Source organism: Peromyscus leucopus, chromosome 3, assembly GCF_004664715.2.
Source record: "Peromyscus leucopus breed LL Stock chromosome 3, UCI_PerLeu_2.1, whole genome shotgun sequence".
In the NCBI taxonomy this organism is placed as follows: Eukaryota; Metazoa; Chordata; class Mammalia; order Rodentia; family Cricetidae; genus Peromyscus; species Peromyscus leucopus.
Genome location: NC_051065.1, coordinates 27459181 through 27482050, shown reverse-complemented (window position 1 = coordinate 27482050; position 22870 = coordinate 27459181). Strand labels below are relative to the sequence as shown.

Here is a 22870-nt window from a genome sequence, read left to right as displayed (position 1 = left end):
TCAGGCTCAGTGACTACTCGTATTAAGCACCTAGACAGACTATCTCCAAAAGATTACAAAGAGTACAGTACATTTTCACTCTATGTACTTGACTCAGGTGTGGCATTTTCTATTTTGTTTTATTGTTTTATGGCCCTTACTGAAATGGGAATGTGGTTGACTCCAAATGCCTCCCTAGAAGAACTGATGGTGTTTTGGCTTTAGTTAGCCAATGCTCTGGTCAGCCCTGGCACGACTGGTTATTCTGTGCAACAAGAGGCATTGGCCATGTTTCTTTACACCTTCCCCGATGTTCCAGGGCCTGTCTCCCATACCCTGGCTCTGCCCAGAGTTCTTCAGTTCTTGGTATCCTTGCATGGGCTCATCAAAGGTAATTTACAGGAGCATGTTCTTCACATCTTTATAGCTGTTTATAAAAAAACCGCAAAATGAAGTAAAATCTCAAGCCTGTAATGGTGTGCCAAGGGGATTGAGAGAGTCACATCAGAAACCAGTAATACAGAAAATGCTATCAAATAGTCTTTAATTTTATATTATAAACACTTAGAAAATATTCTGAGGAAATAATTGAAAACATAGAAATATATTGTTAGTACAAAGACATGACCTCAATTGTAATTTAATAAAAACTGAATATAGTCTACATGTTCTATTAGAGCAATAGTCAAAGAACTGTCCATTTTTATATAATATAAACTTTGTATAAAAAACTCTGGATTGTGAGCAATGTATGATATCATGTATGATATGTGATAATAAAAGCCAACAAAACGAAAAATAAACAGCCTTTGTAGATTAGGCAGAAAAATGTCAAACCCAATGCCTTTTAGTTATTTCAGTGACACGTGGGAAGATTGTGCAAAAATCTCCTTTTAGCTCCAGGCTAGAGCTAGGAATGCTAAGCCTGCTAAAGGTCACCTTGGGAAAGGCACTATCCACACAGGAAGGCAGAGCTGGCTGCCTCCCATCAGCTGCTGCTCTTCCCAGCATCCCACAAGTTTCTCAGCTATGCTTTTGTCTCACCAACAGTTTCAGATGATTTCTTTAAGACTTCACCTCTCAAAATTATAACAAAGACAGATTTTGGAAGCTTTATCTTTATACTAGAATATACAGGTGCTTAATATTGAACAGTATTTAGAATATATAATGCATACCATAATTCCTAAATAATGCTCAAGAGCATAGGGAGTCTTTATAGTATTTGCTTAGCTTTTTAGCTACAATTTTGGCTTATTTGACATTTTTGTACAAGGCTATTATCAATCCTTCCCTTGCTTATTGCACACTGAAAAAATCTAATAGATCTTTCCATTCGTACTCAGACTTTCTCAACCCACTCCTTGTAGAGGAAGAATCACATAGATTTCTATATATGCAAGGAATGGCTACTTTAAACCAGTGGAGATATTTTTGTTGTGTTATAAAATCTTTCCCCACGGTAAGTATCCATATTGATAAAAACAAAATCAAGGGGTGCATATGACTACATATTCACTATGGCAGGGCTTGAGTGTAGCTCAGTAACATAGCATTTGCATAGTATGCATAAGGCCTAGGTTTGATACTCAACACTACACCCAAACCAAAACACCAACAGATCAGTATGACAACACTTATGATGACCACTCTTTACAAAAAACAAACAAAGCCTCGTTCCTTTTACATCATGTGGGTTTCTTCTTTAGGCAACACCTTTATAACACCTTTAGGATGGCCACCAGTGTTCCTTTTTTTTTTTTCACTTGTCTCAGCCCTTGAAATAGAGAAGGAAGTTGCATGCACTCTTCCAGCACTTTGAAAAACATTGCATCATGCATGCCCATAATTCAGAAGTTTCATAGTGTGAAACTACAAACCTAATCATGATGGTAGCCCTGCGGTTCCTGGGAAAGGAAGTAAGAGAGGCTTGCAGTGAGTCACTACCTAAGACGAGGCAATGGGCGTTGCTCTCTTCCTATTTCAGTCTGTCAAAGTCAGGCAACGTCTCCTCCTCTGATGATAAACCTGAGACCATGACAAGAGAGAATGCTTCCTTAACTACATAAAGTCTCTAAACATATTTGTTACCATAGTTCAGGAATCTCCGCAAATTCAACTTTGTTTTAAATATCTGATTTTCCATTCAGTGCTGATTTGGAGTGCTGTGAGTTCCTTTCCCAGCCCTGCCGGATACGTGTGAGAGTCTTGTCTATGCACGGCATTATGAGGATGAACTTCATCACCAACACTGTGCAGGGGACGATGAGGGCTAAGACATAGGCTGAAGGAAGGCTCCACCTTAGTATTGAAGGGCTGAGGAATCTCTTTCCACCATACACCAAAGTGTGGGCTGTGCACAAGATCAGGGTCAGATACCCCAGTTTGGACTATAAGCAAACAAAACAAAACAAAACAAAAGCATGGGTGTTAATGTCATCCACATCTTAAAGGGAAGTACTACATGCCGATGAGTTTACTTGTCAACAACCACAAACGGGATACTATTATAATGTTTAGGACTCTGCTAGGTTTAGGAAAAACTATAATCTTTCTTCAGGATGGCAAATATTTCATTAAAAATATAAAAAGATTTGCTTATTGATAACATGCTAGTTTTATCTTCACCTGGCTTGATTTAAAAAAAAAAAAAACCCTCGGAGTAAACTCTTTTAAGTTAGGAGACATGCATGCAATGCTTTGATTCACAGAGGAAAATCCTTTTATTGATTGTTTTATCAGGGACAGAAACAAATGACTTGCACAAGCTCTGCATTCTTCGCTGTTACTGGTCAAAATCACATGCTAGCTGATTTCTGCCACAGTGAAGAACAATTCCTAAACTGTGGCTCTGGAATTCTGAAGCTCAGCTTTTCTTTTCTGTCTGAATTCTTTGAATTTGTCTACATTTGGCCCCTAGGAGAAATGGCAGGATTTGATAACCAAATCTAATTCCAGTTACTAATGGCCTGTTTTATTATACTAGCACATAGTGAGGTGTCTGGTGGTTGATATGTGGAAAAAAAGAATTGCTCTCATACAGACCATGAGTAAGTCTAGGGTGATGATATTTATTAAATTTTGTTTGAAGTTTTAAGCTTTATGGAAAACCTGCTTTTTCTTAGCAGTGTGTCCAGATTGTAAGGTTGAATTCAGAAGGTAAAATTTTGTCTCTGGGTTTTTTTTCACTTTCTACCTGGTACCTCCACACATAGTTAATAGCTTTTTGCTGCTCTTTGTTCTATAGTCTCAGTGGTGGCTCCGGGTGGGGGGGGGCGGTAGTCAGGAATCTTGGCAAGATGTCCTAAGAAAATGGAACCCTTACAGAGTCTGCCTGTCAGTGTCTCAACTCATTCTGTGACGTGAACAGTCAATGAGATGAAGGGACGTAAGGGAGCCAAATGAAGAATCAGGCCTGATAAGAGAGTAAAACCAGAATATTTGTAAAAAGCTATACTCATTTCGCAATATCAAGACACTTAAATTTGAAGCACTTACCTGGACAAACCTGAACTCTCTCCAGTTGACCATGCTGCTTACTGATGGCAATGAAGTGATTCCCAAGAGAAGAAAGAGAAAAAATCCCAGGATTCCCAGCGCCAAGTAGGAATCATTAAGCCAGGCAGTAGAAGTACTAAATGGGCTGTCTTTATTAGCCAGAGCCTATGAAAAGTTACAAACAATTAAAATGGATGCTCCATACACCTCACCCTTTCAGGGGGACTGAACCACACCTCTACACATATTACTTGCACAAAGCAAATTGTGTATCATTTCTTATTGATCACTTAGGAACAGTTTTGGAAAAATACACTTGGATGTTTTGAGCAGAAAAGGTAATTGGTTCTTCTGTGATTTTGTTATAGTTCTTGTTTCCAGGAGTCACTTAGGGAGGTTTAATTTGCCCTATCTATCTTAAAACAAAACCAATATGTGTTTTAACCTTCTTTAGCACGTGGCTTTATGTTTCTCAAACAAAGCAGTGTTCTCAAACAATCACATCAAAACTTGGTTTTATATTCTCTCTCTTACACACACACACACACACACACACACACACACACACACACACACACACACACAGAGAGAGAGAGAGAGAGAGAGAGAGAGAGAGAGAGAGAGAGAGAGAGAGAGAGAGAGAGAGAGAGTTTGGGTCTTTCATGATGATTATGTCATAATACAGCATGAAACCTTGCACATCACAGTGGGAGAGGAATCACGCTATGTAGTGTGATCCTTACTCAAAAACTTTCATAGCCTTTGACACTGTAGCAAGATATATCAAGAGCATTAATTTCTAAACCAGAGCAGACTTGTAGCATTTCTGCTGTAAATGCTGAGAGACTATTTGAGTTGATTTTGTCTTTGAGTACATAAGATAGTATTTGATATTTTTTCAGTGTTGTTTAGTTTTCTGGTTATTGAGGACAACTTCTCACAAGTCAAACATAAATGGATTTCTAAGCACCTTTTTGTGAAATTGTTTGGGCAGACTCCACACTTAGTAGGCAGTGGTTTAGACTTCAAAAAGGAAGAAATATACATAAAACCAGAAGGTAGAAACCTAAGAGTTTGTGTTTATTGGCTCTTACCCAAAGGAACTCTTGAGTTCCAAGCCTACAAGTTGGTCAGTGTCCCTGTGAGCCCAGAATTACAGCTCTAGAGCCCAGTGAGTTTGGAACCTAACTTTTATTCCCAGTAGTTCTATCTGATCACAGCTGGATTCATTGGCAAGCCCAGGGGTAATGTTTCTGATTCTTGATACTTTAAGAAAAATGAAGATGCTGGGTAGGTGTGACAATTCCTGTCTTTAATCCCAGCCCTTGGGAGGTGGAGGCAGGAAGATAGTAAGTTTGTGGTCAGCTAGCCCTAAATCATAAACTGCCTCAGACAAACCAACCAACCAACCAAACACCCCCCTTCAAAAAAATAAAGGAAACAAACTTTGGGGAGCAACGTTCTGCGGTTGTAAAGTGGCTTGTGATAGAGTGAGATTGAGTTAAGGAGTAGAAAAACACAGAGAAGAAGCAACTGACCTGTGTAATGGTTCCGTTTCTCAGTCTCCATCGTACATAGTAACGGATAGGAATCACAAGTGTGTAGACGACATGAAGGAAGGCAAATCCCAGAGCTACCAAGCCCAGCTGCTTTCGGCAAAGCATCCAGCGGTCGAGCCAGTTTGGGAAGCGGCGGTACTTGGTACCTCGGTAGAGCTGCAGGATGGCAGCAAGAACACCAGGGAGGTATACCAAAGCAAGCAGGATCAGTGCTGTTATAGGAAAGACACGGTTCGGGATGGAAATAGCCAGGCGGAACGTAGCGTCCGTCTTCCCATTCACATAGGGGTATATCACTTCCCGTATAGCACAGTACACAAAGAAGAAGACACACAGCACAGAGGCCAAGCAGAAAGGGAGCCTCCACATTGGAAACAGCTGCAGAGGGTAGTTCTCAATTTCATTCGCTGCCACGAGAGATCCTTGATCCAACGGAGTGAGTCCAAGAGTACGAGCAATGTCCATCACTCTGTGCTTGGCCTTGCTGTCATTTCCACAGACAAACACCTGAGGGAAAATATTTAGTTCCATATTTACTTTTTATTTAATAATTATTATTCAGCTTTATATAAGTATCATGTAGAAAAATAACATACTAATGGACTATTTTCAAAACAGAGATACAGAATCAACACATCAACAAGATGAGGTTTTGAACTTGCATGTGTGTGTGGGCGCATGAAAAGACCATGCTTTTTAGCTGAAGGTGATTTTAGGCACACAGTGCTGCTATAAGATAAAGTTTGCTGCAGCATGAGTCATCTCTTTCTTCTTAGTGTAGATGCTACATCATTTTTGACTGACTATGGCTAATCTCAGAGGCATAAATGGACCTAGTTTCACATAAGTGGAAAAAGAGTCAACAAGCTGTTAGTTCCCAGTATGGGCAGGAGGACTCCAGATTGGGACATCATTTGGTTCCATCAAATTATTAATAAAAGTCAAGGCACACAGGAGCCACAATAGACTATACTTCTCAATCAAACCCAATAAAGTTGTCCTTAGAACATATTAGAAAATGAAATATTTACTGGGGATTTTATTTTGGAATTGTATTCAGGTAAGTATATATTAAGACATTCACCCTTAAAAGGCTGAATGCGCCGGGCAGTGGTGACACATGCCTTTAATCCCAGCACTCGGGAGGCAGAGCCAGGTGGATCTCTGTGAGTTCGAGGCCAGCCTGGCCTACAGAGTGAGTTCCAGGAAAGGTGCAAAGCTACACAGAGAAACCCTATCTCGAAAACCCAAAAATAAATAAATAAATAATAAAAATAAAATAAAATAAAAGGCTGAATGCAAGTTTATTTAATCTTACCTGCCGACTTGCATCCAGTGTTCCTGACTGGAGGGCCCAGGCTGAGATGGTGTTAAATGCTTTGACCACATGGGCTCCTGGCACCAACTGAGCAAGGTACTCAGCATTTGATTCTGGATACTGATTGATTTTACGGTTGTTGCTGACATCTACCAATATTTTTCCATTGAGAGAGTCAACCAGTTCTGTGAGGCACTCATAATGCTCTCTGTGCATGGCCAGGATTATGATGTCAGACTTTGATGCGGCATCGGAATAGCTCAAGACCTCTGCTCCCCTGGGCAGAAGGCTGGACACCTGGGGGTTTCGACTCCCAAAAGCAACAGAATAACCACACTGAAGCATTTTAAATCCCAGGGATTTTCCAAAATCCCCTGTTCCAAAAATGCAGACAATCTCTTGCTTTTCTGAGGAATTCATAGTCAGAGGGAGCGCATCTGCACACATTTTCTCCATCACTGAAAAGCAAACACAGAAAATCAGAGGTGTAGAAATTCAAAAGAGCCGGGTGTTGATGGTGCACGCCTTTAATCCCAGCACTTGGGAGGCAGAGCCAGGTGGATCTCTGTGAGTTCGAGGCCAGCCTGGGCTACCAAGTGAGTTCCAGGACAGGGACTACCTTGCCTGGGAATCCAGCCACAATCGGTGTTCAGTGCTGATATTTCAACTTCACATAATAATCCAAGTTACTCTCTATTTTTTGGGAAGATAGAATGTCTATTTTTCAGGGTAACTTTTCTAAAATTTCCCTCAAGTTCTAATTGAAACTTTTAGCTATTCTAGAGGCTTTTCTTGGGCGGGGCCTCTGATTTTCAATTTATTTTCTATGCTGAGAAATGCACTGTCTACCAATGGCTAGACAGCTGGCAAATACTTGTTAAGCATGAGCAGGACGGCCTGTGAGAGTCAGAAGGAGCAGGGTCCTCCCTGTGTCACTGTACGATAAAGAGGAGGAGGCTGAGTAATTACAGAGTGACGGACAAGCAAGGGAGAGAGCAGGCGCAGGAGAGAGGATGTTGCCTGAAGACATCACTTCATTCATTCAAGTCGGTGACGTCAAACTCAGTTGAGTTGGATGTACAGCTTCCCCACCCAATCTAACCGGCGACCAGTCACTGTAGCTTTCACATCAATCATGAAACATACATAAAGCTTGTGCTTTTTTTTTTTTTATTTAAGGGAGCTTTGGAAAATTTCGCTTTCTGTTCATCTCATGACAAAGCCCTCTCATGTTAGCTGAGCTTGTCTGAGGTTGTGCAATTGCAGAACATGCAGCACATGCAGATCTTCATACTCAGACAGGAGTTATGAGAGAGAGAAGAAATACAGGACTTTCCTGTACCACCACAGAAACTGTGACTAACCAACACCATTGATTTCTACAAACCACGTGGAGATGCCCTCAGCAGGTATCAAGAAGGGCATGGACAAGGTGAGAAATCATCTGGAGACGAGCAAGGTTCTTCATATGTAAGCACGCTGGCTGGCCTTTGAAAAGTTCTTTGCATCCATAAATGCAAACTAGTATATAGCAAATTTGGCCAGCTGTTAACCAGTTATCAGCTATTTTTATAGCTCAAATCTTCAAGCTGCTGGAATGATGCACACTTCATTCTGTTCTGTACACCTGCTTTGTGTGTCAAAGGACTTCATTTCCTCCACTACTTTATTCTAATGTTTCTACTCCCACATCTGGATTCCTACGTGTGATAATGATAGAACTGGTACATTTACCAGCAATGAGAGACTAACTTCTTTATAGCAACATTCTCACTAATTGCTGCAGTCCAGGTGATTTGGAACATTTGACCACTGAATTAATGCATCCTAACTTTCTATAAAATTTTGTAAAAACTAAGATATTGATTATATGGCACTAGTTTCTGCATTAGCTAATGTATGTGTGTGTGTGTGCAGGTGCATGTGTGTGTGTTTGTGTGTGCAGGTGCACATGTGTGTGTGTGTGTGTGTGTGTGTGTGTGTGTGTGTGTGTGTTTGTAGAGTTCAAGGACAGCTTTGGGTATTATCCTCAGGAAGACTATCTCCCTCCTTTGAGACAGGGTCTCTCTTGGGCCTGAAGCTAAGCAAGGTTAAGTTGGCCAGCCAGTGAATCCAGGGACCCATTTGTATGCACTCCCCACATGCTGAGATTATAAAAGCCTTCTATACTTAGCATTTTTACATGGGTCTGGGGATCCAGTTCAGGTCCTTGTGCTTGTAAGACATAACATTACCAACTGAGATCTCCTCAGACCACTTTAGCACCAACTCTTACGGCAATGTGGCCTAGGCAAGTTATTCAAACTCAGCTTCATCATCTTTAATATGAGAGATAGTATTTGCTTAAGAGATATGAAGGCTTAGATTAATTTGTGTATCTCAAAACAGTGCTTGAGACATGAATGCTCTTAATAGGTTATTTAATCTATTTATTATCTAGGGAATATAACCCATTAATCATTTAATTAATATCTATATAAAGTATATAACTTGAGCATTAGTCATGCTTTCATAACTGATTATTTTAAGTATATAATCTGAACTAGAGATTAGGATGTGCCTACTCTATCCAATTTATTTTATTTTAGAAATAAAATCCTGTATGAAATGGTTTTATACCATACGGATTTATCAAGACACAGATGTAAAAATGGATAAAGCATGAATTTCTCTTATTTATAATTTTTCATATTTTAATATCTTGCAGTTTAAGGTAACATCCTTGGGCTGTTACTCCTACCATTAAACTTTGTTTTTACTTGGAAAACTTAGAGTTACCACTGGGCAAGTTGCAGATGTAAAAATTTGACCCAATAAAAGGGAATGCACTTTACTTATGCCTGGAGCACTTCCTTATTACTCGAGGAAGTTACAGAAGTTACAGCAGACACTTTGTGGCCACATCACAAGCCTCAGTTTAAACCATCCTGGTACTGTTTCTAGTCTCTGGGCACACACAGTGGGAACTGCCCAACAGAAACTCCGTTTTGGGTCTCACATGCTGTGCCTCGATTCTTGTCATGGGGCTTCTCTGAGACCTGTGTCTGCCTAGCATTCAGATAAACAGCTCACAGGGCACCACAAGCCAGCAGGGAGCTGGCCTCTGTGGACTCTTTCTTCTGGCACCCCCTCTGATGAATTTCACAAGGCTCCTCACGCGGCCCCAGTGAGCAGGGCACTCATTATCAGTAGTCTTTCCTGTATTCCCTGGCCCTGTCCTCGGTCCTTCTCTCCAACTCCCCAGAATCGTGTCTCTAATAAATCATTGGTGCATAATCGTTTGTTATGACTCTGCTTGCACGATAACTCAGGATAATAAATTTTTTAATGAAAAATATTATCAGACTTAAAGTTATAAGGATTGGAATGGTGAAATAAATAATGTGGAAAAAGTTATCAATTCTTCGGAGCACTTTAATTCTTAGCTCTTGGAAAAAATATTCCAATTATAGATGCTCACAGGAATAGAATGTACGCATAGGACGTCTTTTACAGTAAGTGCTGTACAAACAGGGTTACCACACCTATGTCAGAAATATTTGTGCATCAAAATAGCTGCATGGAACCATGGGTTTGTGAAGGTGGAAGGATTTCTTGCTCAGAGTTTTCCAAAATTTCCTACCCTGCTTTACTTTTAGATGTAAAACGGAGGAAAACAGGAAATAGCAAGAAAGGAAGCAAACAGGAAGAGCATTTACCGAAGGTAAAACGGGTTAAAGGACTAAAACAACAATATTCTCTTTCCCTCAGCCTTGTGGGCGCTACACCAAAGCTAGGTGACTGGAAAGAACATGAGTTTCCTAACTTGGAAAATCTCAGGGACTGGTTTACTTCTATGGAAGCACCTTCCAGAGAGGTTCCTTGATCAAAGGGCAAAGTTCGGGGGCAGGGGAGAGGGGCGTAGGAGGGGGGCGTGGGGAAGGGGCTGACGATGGGGGACTGGACAGCAGAAGCAGGGCGGGGCATGGAACTCGAGGTGATCTCACAGGAATGTTTACATAGTGGCAAAGGTGACTTTGATGGTCACAGAGGCAGTTGTCATTGAGGTGAAGAAGAATCGCAATGGGCCTCTGTGTCTGGATTCCACCCCAGGCATTCTTCAGAGATGAATCCCTCAGGGGGGCCCTCCTCCAAGAACAAGAACTGCCGGGCAAGCTGCAAGGAGACACGCACAGTTCCAGCACCTGGCACCTCTGCCTGCCGCTGCTCTTCACAGCACACCCATCTCTCCCCAGAGCGGGCTGCAGTTTGGAAGCCAGTATGCGCTCTCTAGTTTTGTCTTTCTCGCATTAGTCGCCGAGATTCATCCGAGTTTTAGCAGCGTTCCCACATTATTTCTGAGTAGTAGTCCACAGAAGAGATGAATGTAACTTTACTTAAATGTTTCTGGAGACCAAATCCAGAGTTTGCTGCACATGCCAAGCACATACTCTACCACTAAGCTACAACCCCAGTCCTGGAGTTCTCTTCACCTAATATAGGACCTTTCAGTTGTCTCCAACTTGGGTCACTGCAACGAACATTCATGTCCAAGTTTTGGCATGACAGTAAGTTTTCATTGTTTGGGACAACGGCTCCCCAGTGCAATTACTGGGTCATATGGCAAGTTCATACTCAGTTTTACACGGAATGGCTTGACTGTTGTCTAGAGTGGCCACACTGTTCTACATTCCTACTTAGCAATTTATGAGTTCCAGTATTTTTCATTTCAGCTATTTTGTTATTTCAATGTGGTTTTCATTAGCATTTTCCTAATGGCTGATGATGCTGAACATCTTGTTATGTACTTACTTGCCATTTGCATATCATCCTCAGAGAGACATTGCTTCAGGTCATTTGCCCGTTCCCTCCCTCCTTCCCACCCTCCCTCCCCAGAGATAGAGCTTTACTCTGGTTCAGGCTGGCCTAGAAATCTATATAACCCAGGGTAGTCTCAGACTTGTACAATCGTTCTGCTTTAGCCTCCCAAATTCCGGGATTATAGATAAGAACTACTGGTAGGGCAGTGGTGGTGCACGCCTTTAATCCCAGCACTCAGGAGGCACAGCCAGGTGGATCTCTGTGAGTTCAAGGCCAGCCTGGTCTACAGAGCAAGATCCAGGACAGGCGCCTAAACTACACAGAGAAACCCTGTCTTGAAAAACTACCACATCCAGATTAGATTTTTGCTCATTTTCTAATTAGACAATATATCTCATATATATGTAAAGACATGTTAGATACAAGAGCTTTGCTAGATATGTGATTTATAAATATGTTCTTCCAGCCTATGCTTGTATGTGTGTGTGTGTGTGTGTGTGTGTGTTTTCTTTCATGTCTTACAAAGTCTTCATAGAAAAGGAATGCAGTGGAAACTCTCAGGAATCTATGAAGGAGACTCTAGTGAGGACTTCTAGTAATGGGGAATATGGAGACTGAACTGGCCATCTTCTGTAACCAGGGAAGGCTTCCAGTAACTGGACTGGCACATCAACCCAGCCATAAAACCTTCAACCTACAACCTGTCCTGCCTGCAAGATGTGGTTGGGCAATGGTGGCTCAGAATTGTGGGAGTGGCCAACCAATGACTGGTCCAACTTGAGACCCAAGCCAGGAGAGGGAGCTCGTGTCCAACACTGCCTGGATAGCCAGGAACCAGAGGCTGGATAGCCCAGAGACCCAGGGTAGAACTAAACACAACTGGTCAAAACCAAAACCAAAGTCAATGAAATGATTCCTAACGATATTCTGTGATGCTCATAGCCCAGTGCCTAGCCCAACCGTCATCAGAGACGCTTCGTCTAGATACTGTTGAGAGTAGATGCAGGGGCCCACAGCCAAACATTAGGTGGAGCTCCAAGGAACCCTGTGGAAGTGGGAGAGGAAGGACTGTAGGGGAACACAGCCCACAGAATAAACTAAGCAGGGCTCACAGAGACTGAAGCGACAATCACAGAATCTGCATGGGTCTGTGGTAGGTCCCTTGTATATGTTATGGTGTGTAACTTGGTGTTCTGGTGGGACTCCTAACAGTGGGAGTGGGGTGTCTATGAGGGCTTGTGCCGAGTCTTATTGGAACTTGTTATTCCACGTTTGGCTGATTTCCCTGGGAGGCCTGCTCTTTTCTGAAGGGAAACAGAGGAGGAGTGGATCTAGGGGAGAGGGGAGGTGTGTGTGTGTGTGTGTGTGTGTGTGTGTGTGTGTGTGTGTGTGCTGGGGGGAAGTGAAAGGGAGGGAAATGGTGATCAGGATTTATTGTATGAGAGAAGAATAAATTTAAAAAAAGAAAAAGTTTTTACATTTCATGATATCAATTTTTTGATTCTTTTAGTTTATCAATTATCTTTTGATGTCTAAAAACTCTCCCTGAAGTCCTAGGTGTAAAAGTTAACTCTATAATCTATTTTTAGCTTAGTTTACAAAATTTAAGGTTTAGGTCAGTGTGTGTGTGTGTGTGTGTGTGTGTGTGTGTGTCCTACATGAGTTAACTAAATGCATATTTATCATTTGTTGAAATATTATCTTATTTTATTAATTGCTTTGTACCTTTGCTAAAAATCAATACTCAATGTAGATGTGGGTCATTTTCTGGGGTCTCTATTCTGCTATATATATATATATATAATGTATATATCTGTTCCTTTGTCTATACCATACAATACTGATATCTATAAGCATATATATGTATATATAAATTTTATAGAGTGGTTCTATCTACTATATTCTTTAAAAACTATTATAGCTATTCTAATTCTTTTTCCATGCAATTTATAGAATAATTTTGTATATACACACAAATTTCTTTTAAGTGCTTATACTTAAAAAATGTTTTAAAAATTCCAAATTTGTAACACAAATTCATTGAAATTTTAGGAGATAAATATATAGGCTGTGTTAAAACAATAATTGATTGGACTGGAAAGATAACTTGGTCGACAAAGTGCTCATTGTAAGGAACACATGTAAGGCCTGGGGTGAACAACCCTGGTCAGGAGTGATAAGCAACAGAATGATGTAAGTAAACCACAAATGGAGTAGTGATAAGCAATAAGCTATGTGTGGAAGTAGGGATAAGACTAGAAACCCAGCCAGGAAAGAATATAAAATATGAAGCCTCAGACCCGACCAACAGAGCTCATCAGGCCCTTGCATGAGACGACTCTCCTCTGCCAGAGACGTGAGACCCTGTCCCCAGTGCAGACATGGCTGACCTGAGGAAGGCTGACCCAGGATCCAGAGGAACAGAGGTGGAGAGTCAGGACCTGTACACCTGGAGAGGTACTCCTGCTTCCATTTGGAAGACAGAATGAATATTGCTTGTAATCTTACTGTGTGAATAAATGAGTGTTATATCAAGTCTGAATCAAGAGTAATTATTCCTCCCCCTGTAACCGGGGTATGTGCTCACTACACTTGTTCAATGTAAGCCTGAGGATCTGAGTTCAACACCTAGCTAGTGCTCAAGTTAAAAGCCAGGTGTGGTGCATGCTTGTGATCTCAGAGCTAGGGAGGGAGCTCTCTAGGGCCTGGGTCAGCCAGCTTAGCCTAATAGGTGAACACTCAGGAAAGGTGAGATGTTATCTCATAAAATCCCAAATGTAGACTTCTCCTGTGTAACAACACTCCAGGTTGACATGTAGCCTCCACACACATTCCTGTGTATGTGTGTGACACCACACACACACACACACACACACACACACACCCTTGCTGGTGTGGAAGCACACAGGCCCATTGAGGATGAAGAGACAAAGAAAGTAGGCATCTTATAAAGTGTTTTGACTACACACACACACACACACACACACACACACACACACACACACACACATGCACACAGGCCCACTGACGATGAAGAGACAGAGAATGCAGGCATTTTATAAAGTGTTTTGACTCTCTGGAAGTAGAAAGTCAGAACTCTGAATCTGGGTGCCTCAAAACCTGTCTGTGCATTACTATAAAAAACTGGACAATGTACACATAAATAATAAATATGGCTGGTTTAGAGGGAAGTAAGTGCTTCAGAGAATACAGAACAGGGTTACAGAATAAAACCTGCTATGGGAGAGGGGCAGTAAAATCTTGAGTGCAGGTCAACATGAGTCTCTGTAAGGAGGTGCCTGTAAATGAGGATCGCCAGACTTAATAAATAAAAAGCACACAACTCCAATTAAGTTTGAATTTCAGCTAAATAATGAGTAATTTTTAGAGCAACTATATCTTTTGCAACACCTGAAGCACATTCACATTAAATTCATATTATGAAATTCAGGTTTGACTGGGATGTTGCATTTTATCTGGTATCTTTTATCAAACTGAACCCTTGTAGTCAGGTGGGAAAGCTTTACAAAATCGTTGTTTAAAATAGTTTAATTGGAATAGGAGACAATCCTAGCCCTGAGGGGGGGGGGAGGGGGAAGGAAGGAGGTTGTTTTGAGTTTAAGGCCAATTGGGATCTAGAGGAGTACCAGGCCAGCCAGGGTTACACAGACCTTGACTCAAAAAGCAAGAATACGTGGAACCAGCTTAACAGGGAAGCCATACCCGTACTTCCAAGCCAATTTCTCAGTTTCCGAATGAAATAGAAGGTTACCAGAGGCTGTTATGTGTTTGTAGATCTTTGTGACTGAGCACTAACTGAGGAATATGACGGATTATTTGAAAAGTAACTCAAGTCTGTGAGAAGCATGTATTTTAATGGAATACTGATCATAAGACTACAATAAATCATTAAGCACGTAAGAGTAGGAAGGAAATATCAATGCTTATCACACAAAGCTTGTACTTATTAACAGTCAAAATAAAATTACGCCCTCTGAAGAGAAAGGGAACTTAACAGAGATTTAAAGCTCACAAAATCTAATTTTTAGACTGCCCATATAATATTTGTATTTGTGTGTGTGTGTGTGTGTGTGTGTGTTGGGGAGACAGGATGTCATATAGTTCAGGCTAGCTTTGAATTCATTGTGTAGCTGAGGATGACTTTGAACCTTTGATCTTCCTGCTCCACCTTCTGAATGCTTCGGATTACCAGAACATGCTAGAACTCAAAACCAAGGCTTTGTGCATGCTCTGCAAACACTCTACCAACTGAGTGACTGCCCTATCCAAGATGTGTTTACTCCTCACACACACATGCTGTTGCCCATTCTCTTCCTTCTATGTCAGCTTCAGTAAACGTTACAGCAAGCCCACAGCAGCATAAATCACCATTTTGTGATTTCCAGGAAACCTTCTGGGAACCATTTCAAGTTACTAATATTATACATTCACAGACATTTTGCTTTTCTTAAATAGTTTTGCCATGTAGTCCAGGCTGGCTTAGAACTTGCTACATAGCTAAGGCTAGCCTTAAACTTAAGATTCTCCTCCCAAAGCCCTGGGTGTTAAGATAACAGGTGTGTTCCACAGAGTTCACCCAGAAGTTGATATCTTAGCCCTCCTCATCTATACAACTGCTAATTAGTTGCTGAAAAATAGATCATATTTACACTTTGTGAGAATGCTGTTTATCTCAAGGAAGCTTATTTGATGATGATTAATTTGCGTGTCATTCTGTTAACCAGCAGAATGACACACAGAACATAGCTGTCTTGCACAAACTGATCAGGTCACAAGAATGTAACTGAAGATAACCTTCACGTTAAGGTTGTCTGGTTTACACACTCCCATGTGAACTGCTAATGGCAGCTGGAGTGGGCTGAGGTAGTAGCTAAACTGTGATCATTCTGTCAGGGGTCCCTGCTCCCTTCTAGAGATGGATGACACCACAGTAATGTAGGCCTATTATATATTTTAATTCCAGTGAGACAATTATTTTTACTAAGTTCTTTATTGATACTCTAGTTCATTTGGGCATCACATGGCACACGGTGTCACATTGAGAGCTTAGCACTATCTGTCAGGGAAAAGTAAGAGAAGTTTATGGTTTCCTAGCCATGCAGGTTAGGGATCTGTTGTCTGGCCTTGTTAAATCATTTGCTTGTGACCTGGGGCACATGGCATGGCCAGAGATACAGTCACGTCTTGGTTAATTTACCTTGACCACTGCTGGCATTTTAAATCTGGACCAACTTACAAATCTGTAGGTCAGCAACAATTTGAGAGGCAGAGCAAGAGCCACCAGCAGAGAGAGAGAGAGCCTTCTCTCGTGCCCACTGCAGGGCACCTGGTTCATATGCATTCTGTGAGCAGATGCTTAATTTGGCATCTCCAACAATTCACCAAACATTCGGTGTCAGCTAGTGGGCCTGGTTATTGTCAGAGATGTTTAGGAAGTGATTTAATAATTTTAATTTTCGCCGGGCGTTGGTGGCGCACGCCTTTAATCCCAGCACTCGGGAGGCAGAGCCAGGAGGATCTTTGTGAGTTCGAGGCCAGCCTGGGCTACCAAGTGAGCTCCAGGAAAGGCGCAAAGCTACACAGAGAAACCCTGTCTCAAAAAACCAAAAAAAAAAAAAAAAAAAATTTAATTTTCAGGTAACTTTGTCCAAAGAAAATGAATAGTCATTCATACCCATAAATGTCACTAGGAATTATTATCTAGATATTGATAACTGCTAAACCAGGTAGGGGACAGAAGAGTTTTTCTGTGCATCTGATCTTCCTGTCTCCCCAGAAACCCTTCTCACGGTGCTTCCCCTTCTGTTTTAAAATATCTCTTAGACATTTTTAGGGATTTCTGGGGATTGCTTAGTCTTTCATCTCTGGGGTAATATTTGCCACCATTTGTAAAGTAGTTCTCTAAAGGATGGGCCCCAGAGGTCCTAAGAGAATCACTAGAAGGAGACAGAACTTCCACCACATTCTCTGACTCACAAGCTTCGGAGCAGCGGTAAATACACCCCCAAACCCAGCTTTCCCTTTTTAATACTCAGGAGTTCAATGTGGGTTCTCTGTAGTGGGTGGAGTCGGCTTCCTGGGTGGAAGCCTGAAATCAGAGATGGAGAGTTTTTGAACCATGGAAATCACCAGACACTGCACATTAGGACGGTTTTCCCCGGGAGAGCGTGATCACAGCCAGCGCTGTTCCTCCTCTCGTTCTCTGCTCTCAAACATGGCCTGTGGCCACAGAGTCGGGGAACCAACTGGGTGCACAGATGAAACCACTTTTCTCATCCTGATTGCACTTTATGTCAAATCTTCCCTTAGGGGCACCCCTTCCCCAAGGCTCCCAGGCTAATTTTGAGAACAATCCCTGTGATTTCCAGCACTGCGATGAAGGCCCATACCCTGTCCTCCTCACACATCGAGCCAACACAATTGGGCTCTAAATCTAATAACTGTAGACTCTTGCTTCCCAAAGGGAGTCTTTGTGTGCTACCTTCACCTAAAATATCTTCCAGTTTCTCAGAAATGACTCAGAAATATAGCAAGGACAGTTTAGAATCAAGGAAAAGTCTACAACTGGCACATTAGTGTTAATTACAATGAACCATTTACTAATTAACTTTGCTTCAATCTCTCCATTTCCTACACTATTTTTAGGTATTTCTTTGTCACAGAATTGAACATGATAAACAAATCACCTTTGAACTTCTGTACTGCTGAAGAATTCACTAGAAACAAAGTGGCAAGTTTGTGTGTATAAGAATACTTTGATATGAATAGGCTCTTTTGAACTGTCCGTGGGCTTCACACTTTATGCCAGCCCAGTAATGTATGAAAGCAAAAGAAACATCGTTTCTACACTTTCGTCTATTAATAAAAACAATTATAATAATTTTGACTATTTCTATGTAAAAAACAACCTTAAACGTCTCTCCAAATGGCAGGGTTAAGATCTGGACTTTGACTGTGTTAGCTGGAAGAATACAGATATCATCCATACTCACTGACTATGTCCATCTTTGGGCAGCATCTTTCCAACACAGAAGTCAGTGTTATCAGGAGTGACTTGGTAAGCTTCCATAATTCCATGATATTGACAACAGCTTCCCTGTGCCAGGCATTGTGTTAGCCAAAATCAGTGAGTCCCTGTTCTCACGGAGCCCAGGTCTCAGGGAGAGCATAGATTACAGGCAAACGACTAACACACATGGGTGAGGGTCAAGCACAGGGATGCACAGATACCAGGAGTCCACATCAAGGACAGTGATCTTCTCGGAGACAGGACAAGAACGTTTACTAACGCCTGTCGGAGTCACTTCAGCCACCATTTAACTTGGGCTCAAAGCTAAGTTCAGTGTTTCCATATTGTAAAAAAAGCAGTAGATGAAAGATACATACTTCCCATTGAACATTAATTATCTTTCTATGCTCTAAATCTACAGCTTTGCCCACTAAAGGTGTGCTAGGAGATCCACCTTTGCTCTTCATACGTTTTATTTCCTTTGATATTGGGTGCAGAGGTCAAAGGGACTGTCTAGTTAATGTTCTAACAACTTAAAGGGGTCTACGTTTGTGTGTGTGTGTGTGTGTGTGTGTGTGTGTGTGTGTGTGTGCCTAAGAATGCCAGGGGCTGGAGCTGTAATTACAAGTGGTTGTGAATCTCTATGTGGGTAATGGGAACTGAACTCAGGTCCTCTGCAAGAGTGGTTGCACTCTTACTGCTGAACCTTCTCTCCAGCCCCACTGAAAACTCTTTTTAGAGATGTGCTGTATACTTAGATTGCTACTTCTTAGTCCTTTTTAAATTCATAATTATAGTTCTTAACTTTTCAAAATTATCCTTCCCATACATTTTCTTTGCTTTTAAGGAGAAAGGTGAACTTTATTCTGATGTTAGGAACAATGATGTCCTTTAAATTAAAAAAAAAAAAAATCATACATCTCTCAAAGTTATTTTTCATAATATGCTCCTGTCAAAGTACAATGAAGAAAGAGCTCCCCACACACGGGTGAATAAACTCTGAACACTGTGCAGAATTTAGATCAGGATGTCAATGTCCTGCCTGCTTAATTACAGTAGAAACATTCCTTTTAGTAGACCAGTGCATTCTTTTTGCAATGACATGTTTCTCAAAGACGATCTTCAAACAGCATAAGCATTCTTTGTTCTTTATTCTTAACAATTTTAGAAGAAAAATTATTTCTATATAGCCCAAGTAATTTTCTTATCACACATTGCTTTAAGCATTCATTATCCTTTAGTTATTTACTTAGTTTTATTCTTTGCAGTACTGATTTCTTCTTAACAAAAGAATAAATGTTAATTAAAACCATTTTGGAAATGACCTAAAAGTCACTAAGGAGCATTTGAGTAGGCTTAACATATCATGTAGAACTGCTCAAGAAGTCTTCGTAATTAACTAATGAGCCATTCTCTCTGGATGTGAACAGGTAACATCAGCGACCTTGTCTTTGTAAATTTCATTTCTGTTATTATCTAGTCTAATCTTTAAGTCCTAAAGCCCATCCAGAAAAATTAACTATGTGTGGCTCATTCCTGCTCCTTGTGGTGGGAACTATGAGTAGATACCTGGGTAGTTTTTGTTCGGCTGTCTGTGCTAAATGACCTTCTCAGATGACAGATCAACTCCAGTGACCTAACAAGTGCTCCAGCTTTGAAGGGTGACTGTGTGATTGCTGTGGGCTTTGTCCCCTCTCAGCAGTAGTTTGCCAGTCTTTTTAAGACTACCAAGAGAATGATTTCTATAGCAACTGATAAAAATACCTAGATTTATTCATTTATTTAACTGTGTCCATGGGGTGTACGCACATGTATCTATTTGTGTGTGCACACGTGTGGAGGCCAGAGGTCAGTGTTGGCTATCTTCCTGGGTTGCTTCCCATCATGTTTTAATTAGAATACATTAATTATATATAATAATAGGTCTCATTATAACATTTTTGTAATGTACATGACACATTTCGAACATAGTCACCCCGCCATGTTAATTTCACTTGTCCCTACTACCCCTGCTGCCCCCCTTCTTCCCATCTAGATTTGCTTCTATCCAGGGGTTCTTACTAAACCTGGAGCTTACTGATTTGCCAAAGCTAGCTGGCCAGTGACTAGGGATCCTTCCTGGAGCCACCCCAGTGCTGAGATAATATGTGTGTGCCACAGGAACCGGTTTTCTATGAGAGTGCTGAGGACTTGAACTTGGATCCTCATGCTTTTGGGGCAACTATTTTACTCACTGACCATCTCTCCAGTCCTTAAATTTATTATGAAGGGAACTAGATAGTAAGGACCATGAAAAACTGACACGTGTTTCCGTGTCTGCAGAATCAGCCATGTATACTTTGAAAGCAGAATTTATACCATTTACATACTAGTATTGATGCTATAAGGTAAATTAGAGGTAATCCTTCAAGAGACAATGTAATCTGGAGTGGCGAGTCACTCTAATGTCCCCAACAAACAGGCCCATTTTTCTGAAGTGGTGTGTGACGCACTCAGGGCTTCATAGTTTTAGCTTTTTTATAAAAGGTTATAAGAATCTGTTTGGTTTCCTCTCAACAACAGTTAGCAAGCTTGTGAATGGCAGATGCCTGTAACCCATTCCCAAGTCAGAGGCCAGGCAGCCTGTGTATGCTCTTTCTGAACTGCCAGTTGCTATGTGAGTTTCAGCGAATCATAAATGTTGCCAAATGGAGAAAGTGCCATGACCCAATTTCGAGGTACACATGTACCATTTACTTTACAACCTTGAAGTCTGATGATAGAGAGCGCTTCATCCTCTTTTCTGTGCTAGGGGTGTTTGCCATGCAGGTAGAATGCACGCAGGTAGGATTTCACACCGTGCTAAATCACAGTGTTCTGAAAAACCCAGGGCCTTGCAAAGGCCATATCTCAAAAAGTTACTGCTTCAAATAAATGTGCCATTTTATAAAATTACACCTACTGTATCAGAAAAAAAATGTTCTTTCATGTGAGTGACATTTATATGACTGCCATTTATACAGAATTGGACATTCTCACACAGCAAGGCTGAATGAAGAATGGTTTTGAAAGCCTAGGGTATTCTCTGAATGATAAATGTGAAGCTTTAAGATGGTCCTGTGAGAACAGCTGGGTGGTTTCCTTATAAAAACGAAGCTTACGTTATTATGAAAAGTAATTACTCAGTCACACCTGGAGCATTAGCAAGACTTCCAGCACCTTTCACGCCCGAAGCATCTTAAGTCACAAGGCGTTTTACCTCGGTAGAGCTGGATTGTGTGGCTACTCTTGGACCAATAGACTTTCAACTTAGATTTGTGGAAGAGAGGCCCAGCTACTGAACTGCCAGTTAGAAGTGGGAATAGATCCCTAAACACCCCTACCCATGGTTCAAGCAACTTGCTTTCCAGGACACACCATTTCTCTTTTAAAGTGCCATTCAGAGAAAAATAAAAACGCCAACAAAAAAATCCCCAAACCTACTACCACCTGTCTCCGGACGGACTTTCTTTTCTGCATCACAATAAGCAAATGCTCATTCTCTGGAAAAGCCATTGCTAAGCTGCTTAAGGATATTTAAATTAAGATCAAGGAAGGCGGACTACCCAATTTCAGGTCTGTGTGAGGAAGTCCTCAGATCTAGGATTAGACTGCTAGACTACACACCGGTATTCTTCCAGGCTCCTTTCCCATGGGCAGTTCAGATTTGTACAAATCCAGTTAGACAGAGGAAGAATCCAGCCCTGGGTATCTCTCCTCGGGAGTCCCCTGAACCTTGATGAGTAATAAAACCTCAGGGAGGTAAAGATTGGCTGAATTACTTAACTGATCCCGCTGCAGCCTTGGGTGACCTTTTTGTGAGAGAGACATGGGGTGAGTTTGCCTATATCTCAGTACCAGCGGGCTGGAAAGTGGGGTCCAGAAAACAAGGTCTGGAGGTGGGCTGAGACGGAAAAGGGACCTCAGCCTCTGGCGGAAGCGTCAAGGCAATAGCCAGGAAAGTGACCCACCTGCGGGAGAGGCGCCCAGAGGGCGGTTGGTCAGGCGCAGCTGCGGTGGGCACTGGCTGCTGGGCACGCACAGCGAGGTTCCCAGCCTGTGCTCTGCACTGCCTTCCAGCTCTCGCCTTTAAACAGCCACCGAGCAGAGGGAGGGCCTGCTTGATTTCGCAAGAGGAGCTGTGAAGCAAAGTTTCCGGGAAGAGTTCAACCTGGGAATCCCGCGCAGCTGGAAGGGCCAGAACTTTTTGTGCTGCTCTGGCATGCAGACGTGGCCGCTTTCCGCTGGCAAGCGGGGCTTAAAAGGGGTTTTCCGGAGCTCCTGGAATCGCTGCATCCCAGACCAGTTGCCGCCTAAATAAAAGGGGCAGGGAGGCGCTCCATTCGAGTTGGAGCCCGAGGCCTCTGGCCAGCTGAAAAAACAGCAAATGGGCAAGGACCTTAGGTATTCCTCTTAGTTGCCATCTTGCCTCTCTGCAGACGAAATGGTGGCATCTTTCTCCTTTCTGGATCCCTGATTCTTACAGAGTCAGAGCTTGAAAGATCTGGAGTTTTCAGGTCTTCATTTCAAATGCAGATGTATCTCTAAGTCAGTCCACAGGGGTTGCTCCAAGGCTCCCGGGGTACTGAAACCCAGGGATGCACAAGCCGCTTGTGTAATGAGCAACCCTCCCTCGTCCTGTGTCTGTCTGCGGAGGTGCTCGAACCC

At 41.9% G+C, this 22870-nt stretch overlaps 1 protein-coding gene across 2 annotated transcripts; it reads right to left on the bottom strand.

Moving 5' to 3' along the window:
• Positions 1–497: 497 nt before the first annotated feature.
• On the bottom strand, positions 498–22582 carry Steap4 (STEAP4 metalloreductase). 2 transcript variants are annotated; one of them, XM_028862398.2, is made up of 5 exons: positions 22174–22551; positions 6355–6812; positions 5016–5543; positions 3478–3642; positions 498–2369 (listed from the first exon to the last, which is right to left on the bottom strand). In XM_028862398.2, the coding sequence occupies exons 2-5, from the start codon at positions 6808–6810 to the stop codon at positions 2106–2108; spliced, it is 1413 nt and encodes a 470-aa protein (XP_028718231.1). In that variant the 5' UTR covers positions 6811–6812; positions 22174–22551; the 3' UTR covers positions 498–2105. The 2 variants fall into 2 exon arrangements, with proteins under 2 accessions (XP_028718231.1, XP_037059429.1); XM_037203534.1 differs by lacking the exon at positions 3478–3642 and having other exon boundaries at positions 22174–22582.
• Positions 22583–22870: the final 288 nt, after the last annotated feature.